Here is a 7,527-nt window from a genome sequence, read left to right as displayed (position 1 = left end):
TCCTTAGAGACGAGAACCCATGACCCACACAAGAGCAGAGGCATAGCCACGTGTATCTGAACAGTTATGATCAGTTCTAATACTCGCATGACTGTTTTTAGAGGATGGCACGATTTGTGGCCAGATGATTAAAGGATGCTGGGTTTCTGTTGCCTGCTTTATAAACCGCCTAAACGGGTAGAAGCTGAACTTGAAAAAGAGAGTAGCTGACAAAGCCCACTCAGCCGTGATAAATGTGCTCTACGGTAAACAGTGTTCATTTAAAACTTGGTCGCATAAATAGGAAGGAGAACCATCCATTAATCACGTCAATGAATGTGTGATGTGAGTATTATAAAGATAGGTAGTTTTGTTATTGGCATCTGAAAGGAAATTTCCCCTTTACACGTGGATGATTCGAGGGCTTTGGGTGTGTTGCGTACAGTATCTCCCTAACCCGCTTCTCACATAATTCGGCCATTGTGTGCTTGCTATTGTCATGCGTTGCTATACGAGCTTGCCAACCTGCTGCTGGAAACGTCGCTAGTCCAATCATACAGCAAAGTTGTCTCGCTCATAACTTGAGGTTGCCATAAGGTTATTATTATAGGAAGGTTAAAGATCCGTATTTCAAAATAAAGTTTCTTAAATGCAATTTTGACAGCAGTTCTTATACGCATCTGAAATTGCGTTTTTAAAATGTACAACTGTGCAGTGCGTTTCGTTTAAAACATCGCACATATGAAATGTAGTAAGTTATATAATGGCCACTGAGCCTCTTGGAATGGCAAAAGTCGTAGTTTCACATTCTGCACAAAGCCAGCATATTTTCAAAGGTCAAAGCAGCCATGGAAGTTACAAACCGAAACCCAGACACCATACCGTCGCGCCGCCAAAATACCATCTGCTGTTAATTTATACAGTTTTCCTGATATCAATTCCCACAACCGATTTATTTAAATGATTGGTTTAAAAATGCAAAATAACGCATGATGGAAAACAATTTTTATTTTTCTTTGAAAACGGTCAGAAAAAAATGTTAGCGCTGCTTGTAAGATTTTCTGTAGGCCTATAGTTAATATTTTAATTACATCTTGTCTGCTTCAAAGACATTATAAAAAGAAATATATAGAAAATTACCTATATACTGTTTTATGTTTCATTTCATGGAACATGATGCTCTTTCTTGTGACAAGCAGTACATTTTCAAATTGCTCATAAAAATATCATAGCACCACATTTGGGAAGTCTTCCGTGTTTCTTTACAGTGTATCAGAAAAATCAAATGCACATCCATTGCGTTACATATCATTTTAATTTAATGACATATTGGACAGCCAAATACTTCGAAAACAAAAAGCACGTGAAGGCACGCGTTAGTGTAAAATGATCATGCTCCACGGCAAACAATAAGCCTATGACTAACGTGAAAGACACCGTTCTTACGCGCGTTTCCCAATAAGCCTATGATTAACGTGAAAGACACCGTTCTTAAGCACGTTTCCCGACAAGTTATGCGGCCTAAAGGCGATTTTCTCAAATTGCCCTTTCAAGAAAGTGGTTAAGTGCGTGGAAAAGAATTTGCCCTATGGTGCTTATCGGACAGTTAAACAAAACCGTCGCGAAAATCATAATTCTTTTAAAAATCCGCATGAAAATAAAATCATTTACGCCTATTCGTTGTAGGTTTGTAAAAATCCAATTATGTAGGCCTATTGATAGTTTAGGCATGATAAAAAGCTATTTCGCCCTAATTAGTATGGTTAGTATAATTAAGGATGGCACTCTATGTTACAGAAATATGTTTCAGTTGCCGAGGAACACTGCAATCTATTCAGTAAGGTGTGTATTCGTGTGTCCTTAACTTTTCCGGTCTCAGGTATGTGGTAGACGATGGCAGCTTTATCTTTTTAACTGGGAACTTAATTTGTTCTGGGTACATCAAACTGGGTAGGTAATGCAAGCTCACGATCATAAAAGTATTAATAAAGATGAAATTTATAATGTTTATTATTGCATTTTGTGATCATTTTGAGTTCCGTAATGAACATTTTGTATTACTTTTCGAATCAGTCGTTATGTAGGATATAATATATTTATGAAATAAGAAATGGAAATATGTAAAATTCAGGGAACTGTCTTTCCCTATAAACGTGTCACTCAATAGCCTCTTTACGAACACACCATTAGGGTAAACATTAATTAACAATATATTTCTTTAGATTTACTCCAAGATGATTATTTTGGCGCTGGTTTTCTATTAGAATATATTCTGACACCGCATAAAAAGGTCGATAACTCATCAAAATCTCATTTCGTAATACCCTATCAAATTCTGATTCTTGTCCTCATCAGAAATGTTTGTATATGGGACGCATTTACTGTGGGGGGATGCTCGTGGGACCACATGCACCACTGTACAGTGTTCAGGTGAAGCCGGGGAAGCGGCAGAGGCTGACTAGCGACGGTTCTTCATCAGCTTCAGCATTGATCGCTCAGTCCACCTGGCCCATCACTCACAGCGCGTATGGCGCTACCGCATCCGTTCCTTTAGGCGCCATCCGTCACATTTCGACGAGCAGAGCAAAAGACACCTGTTGCCTCAAATGACATGTAGTTGGTTGTGCTGCTAGTTGGTTTCCCGGTTAATAATCCGTAACATCTGTACTTTTTGTAATAAACTTATAAACGAAATGTGGTTCTGATTTACCTAAATTCTCATCATGCTTTCTACTGCTGTAAGATAAAAATGCGATATATACGTGAAACAAAAGGGGGAAAATCAATAAGCATGATTATAAAAGGGAACATTTTAACAGCAAAAATACTTGTACCGTTTCGAATTACTGTTGAGTCTGATTTGGGTGATCTGACATCGCTTAAGAAAACAGTTTGAAAAGTCATGCATGATAGCTAATAATGGACTTCAACGTAGCCTCGAATTTATTTGACTGGTCCCAGTACTCTAACAGCAATGAAAAACGTCTGTTTCGTTTGTAAAGAACAATCTTTCTGAAATCCACGCAGTTTAGCGTACGCTCAAGCGCTGGTGCACGACTGGAAGAGCTGATGGTTTTAAGATGGTCCTCATGGAGGACTTTCCCTCGATGTCTTAGTACAAACATATCTAGAAGATAAAGACGTCCACGATATAAGTCAAAAGAGCCGAAGACATTCACAAAAAACCTTGCATAAATCAGTAGGCACTTGTATATTTTATTCCTAATAGTCTTACTTTTTTCTGTTGTTAATTGGCACAACACCCAATCTAACTATTACTTTATTAGTGCAGAAAACTATGAGACGCCCGAAGGTCCGTAAGAATTAGTTAGTGATGGGCTGATAGTCCATCTGCAAGGAAGATGTTCACGGCCTTGACAGAGTTGTGTATACCGGCTGGTCCCAGTTGTGTGTGGGACTATGCGAAGGCGGCATGGACAAGCTGTTGATCAGTGGACTTCCATATGCCCGGCGGGAGGAATGAAAATACGGATATTGGTAAATACTGGAGGGATATCCCGAATATGGATTGTAGTAACTGGAGCTCTGGAGGTCAGCGTAGTCACACTGAGAGCTGGAGAATGAGGCTCCCGCGGCTGAGGCGGCCGAAGTAACGCAGGACTGACCGCTGTACGTCCCGAAGTCAGCGTGGGAAGGGGAGCTGTGGGAGTGATCGCTGTAGTGACTCGGGCTCAGTTGCTCGGTTTTAATATGCGGCCGCTGTTGTCCCGCTTCAGTACCGGTCGGGGACGTGGCCGATGTGGCACTTTTCCGATTCCAAACGGGGCCATTCGCTCCCGGGTGACTGTATGAGGAATTGTATGAACCGATCGCCGCTGAGTTTTGTCCATGGCAGTGATCCGGGGGCAAAGCAGAAGCCGTATGACCGTTTAGTGGCAAATATTGGTCGAATTCGTGGACGTCAAAGGCTTCCATGTTACTAATGACATCGGTGCTAAGCTCGGATATGTCTACGTTACTGAAGTCGATGTTCTGTCTAGCGGGGTCCAGGATTCGCCTCCCTTCATGCTTGAGGTCCTGTTTTCCTCCATGATGTAGATCAGTTTTCGGGGTGGTGGGTGGGGTCGGGGGACCATGACTATGGCCTTGACGAGAAAGCAGAGGGAAATTAGTCATACCTAGTGTTGTACTGTACAGTAGAGTGAAATACACAAAATGATTAAACGTTCCAGTATTTCGTTAAATTCCTTAACCAGCATTGTGACGTCAACAATTAATAATTAATAAGCAAGCCCCTGCGCTGCAAGCACTCACTTGTATGCTCTGGGTGATGATGGTTCTCTCCGATGCCTCCCAAGCCGACCATGCCTGGCTCAGACTTATACATCTGGTGACTCAACTCTGCCCCAGAGTCAGAGTCACTCTGGCCGGGCTTTACGCTTTTCCGCCGCCGGGGCTGATATTTGTAATCGGGATGGTCCTTCTTGTGCTGAACCCTCAGCCTCTCCGCTTCCTCCACAAACGGCCTCTTTTCATTCTCTGACAGTAAACTGTCAGTAAGAAAAAACCCATAATTATTAATATGGAACTGTCACGATGGTTTAGAAACGTTTTGCATATCCTATCTGATTATGAAATATATGAAAATTTAACACACGACTGCGGAAACTTATAAAAGGACACTCAAACGACAGGTCGTCGGTCGGAATATCTTCATTGTCATTATTATTAAAAATATGACATTAATGAGCCATGAAAAATACTCAGATCTATATTACATAACGTTGTTGTTATTATTTTAACGGCTTCAATTTTGTGAGACAACTAATAAATACAAAGATAAGTACAATTTCATTCTTAAAAAAAAGCATAAAATCACTAAACACATTAAATGCATTCAAAGTGAACGATGACTGAATGGCCAATTCACGTTGCTTGTATTTAAGGGAAATTAGCACTTTAAATACTAATTAAAATATCAAACAATTTAATATAAAACAACGTAAAGGAATGTATGAAAGACACTAAGCAAAATAAGGAAACTAACCGCCATAGTTTTCCAAGGGTCTTGCTGAGCTCCGCGTTGTGGAGATGAGGATACTGATCCGCTAGTTTTCTGCGCGCCGCTTGTGCCCAAACCATGAAGGCGTTCATCGGTCTTTTGACGTGGGGTTTGTTTTTCAGCGATCCGTTTCCCCGGACAGGCATCGGGACAAGTGACCAGTCGTATCCTTTTAGGACTTGGGACACCGCGTCTCGGATGCAGGCTGGGAAGCGTTCGTCTTCCTCACCGTCCATTTTCTTGCTCATCCCTGTCATGAGCAGGGAGCCGTGTCCGTCTGATCCCGTCGGTGAGGATGGGACATCTGAATCCGAGTCGTCCTGTGACATTGAGCTTGTGGTCCCTGCAGGACTGCAAGGTTGTTCCGTCAGGGACTTGTCGTGCTCTTCAGTCATTTTTAACATTGGATCAAAACGACCCCGAGCAAAATACGTATTCGGAGGCTTACTGTTAAAGAGATGTAATGGTTCTTAAAAAGCGTAATTAGAATATTTAAGTGACCTACTGTAAATGGCAAGGAATGCGCATATTCACGCAACGTTCGCTACGTTAAAATAAAATTATTGTACAATCAAAACAAAGCAGACAAATGTATATCCTCGTGTGTTCCGTTTTCTTCTTCTTCTGTTGGCTGACCGTTGTCTACTGTCTCTATTCCACACTGTGTCCAGTGGTTATGCGTTGTATGAACTTTGTTAAAGTTCCTTTCCATTCACCCCACCTTCTCTCTTCTGATTGGTCGATCGCGCGGTGTACTCTCTTACATAGATCTGCACGTTTTAAAGCGTTTTTGTATGACGATAAACATCCCTCCATCCACCTTCTTATCATCTTTTGTCTTGGTCAATGTCGCGCGGATGAGCGTAAATATTATATGAAAAGTTTGCATGTAAATGACTTATTTAGACTTCTGAATAATTACCACGCCCCCTGCACGATATATTTTTTTTAAATGTTGCAGTAGTAATTCTTCACTGCCTTGCATTTCATTAAAACCACGTAGGTGTAGAACATGAGATAAAATACATAGTTTACTATTTATTCCTACAGCGTATATTAGCCTACTTATCCTATATATTGAATTTAAAGTACAATAGCCTATTACTTCAGTAAAAGTACGGGCGGTAGTTAAAGTGCAATAGACTAATTTGAGAATTACAAGCCGCACAAACGGGGATTATATTCTTACCTAATAATTCGGAATGTTTTGTTTTTAGCTGTTATCAGCTATTGAGTCGGTGGGCAGGCCGTTGGGGTCTTTAGAGTGAGTAATTTATATTAATGACCTCAAGCTGGAAGTGACACGTGAGCCGAGTAAGCAAGACATCTGTGACAGGTGTGGTTTCGGCGCTGAAAACATAAGCTTTTACGCTGCTTGTGTTAAATTTATGATTCTAACTGTAACGAACCGGCTTTCGTAGGATGTATGTCGAGCATTTAAAAATTCCAAAAATACAGTGCTTGCTCGAGACATCCACAGACGTTGATCTTTATATACGGGAAGGCAACGTATAGCTTAAATAATTAGGCTATGTTGTAACTAATTGCAATATATTGCCCCATTTTGTAAGTACACAGAAAGTGGTATATCTTATTTTCAAGAAAAATATATGAAAAGTGACTCGCATCAAGGATGCATTCCTTTACATTATCTAAATAATTATTGAAAAGTATATAATAAAATAAAATTAAATTATACTTTCAGATGTAACTCTGAATGTATGAATTAATCTAAAACAATTGATAAATTAGTCTAAAACTAAATGCCACACATGAATAATTAGAATAAGAAAATACCAAATAGCCTATAGTTTATATTTGCGCCTGCATTTTATGAATTAAATGAAATACACTGAAAAACATTAACTGCACTATGCAATTATGCAACATGCACAAATGTCATCCTTCCCGAAAGTACTTTTTTTGTCAGATCAAATACATGCTCATAGCATTGGCAAAAGTCCACGTTTAAATATAATTGCTACTTAAAACTTTATTGCCTCATTCTCTTTTTGAGTCTTTGAAACCATTTTTTCATGACACTTTCAGTAAAGCAAAACTTGCCTTTTTAACGGTACTTGTCAGAAAAAATATTTAATTAGACTGAGTACATTCTCTGTTAAAAATATCCAAAAATTCACATAAAAATACCAACAACGAAAAAAACAGTTGCTTAAGTTATGTAAGTTTTAAAAAATATATTTAATTAGGTTTAGTTTATAACAAGTAGCTCACAATGAAATTCTGTATTTTCAGAACCATGCAAATACAGCGACAAATACATGTAGCCTGCTGTGAATTTCGTTATGTTATTAATTAAAAATAAAAGCATTTTAACCAAATATTTTTTGAAAACTACAATGTTAAAAAAATTGTCATCCTTTGTTGCAAGGATTGCACGTTAATGTTAACTTTGATACCGCAATACAGATGCTATATTTCAAACTGAATGTTTATTTTAAATTGGTCAGACATAAAGATCATTCATTCAATTTCAGTGAAATTATAAAAACAGAACTATGACA

General features: G+C 39.1%; 1 protein-coding gene across 1 annotated transcript; it reads right to left on the bottom strand.

Moving 5' to 3' along the window:
• Positions 1–967: 967 nt before the first annotated feature.
• On the bottom strand, positions 968–5,685 carry LOC111856773 (transcription factor Sox-8-like). Its single transcript, XM_023836984.2, has 3 exons — positions 4,988–5,685; positions 4,255–4,490; positions 968–4,085 (listed from the first exon to the last, which is right to left on the bottom strand). Exons 1-3 carry the CDS (start codon positions 5,404–5,406, stop codon positions 3,346–3,348), a joined length of 1,395 nt encoding a protein of 464 aa, XP_023692752.1. The 5' UTR covers positions 5,407–5,685; the 3' UTR covers positions 968–3,345.
• Between the last annotated feature and the right edge of the window lie 1,842 nt (positions 5,686–7,527).

The sequence above is a fragment of the Paramormyrops kingsleyae genome, chromosome 22 (assembly GCF_048594095.1).
Source record: "Paramormyrops kingsleyae isolate MSU_618 chromosome 22, PKINGS_0.4, whole genome shotgun sequence".
NCBI classification, from domain to species: Eukaryota; Metazoa; Chordata; class Actinopteri; order Osteoglossiformes; family Mormyridae; genus Paramormyrops; species Paramormyrops kingsleyae.
Note: the sequence above shows the minus strand (reverse complement) of the source record. Positions and strands in the feature narration are given on the sequence as shown.

What these genes read in the sequence shown, in the direction of transcription:
- LOC111856773 (XM_023836984.2), bottom strand. Translation starts at nt 5,406, where the DNA reads ATGTTAAAAATGACTGAAGAGCACGACAAGTCCCTGACGGAACAACCT. An exon ending in ACCCTTGGAAAACTATGGCG is followed by an intron (nt 4,491 to 4,987) that starts GTTAGTTTCCTT and finishes TCTTACTGACAG; the next exon opens with TTTACTGTCAGAGAATGAAA. An exon ending in TCATCACCCAGAGCATACAA is followed by an intron (nt 4,086 to 4,254) that starts GTGAGTGCTTGC and finishes TTTCTCGTCAAG; the next exon opens with GCCATAGTCATGGTCCCCCG.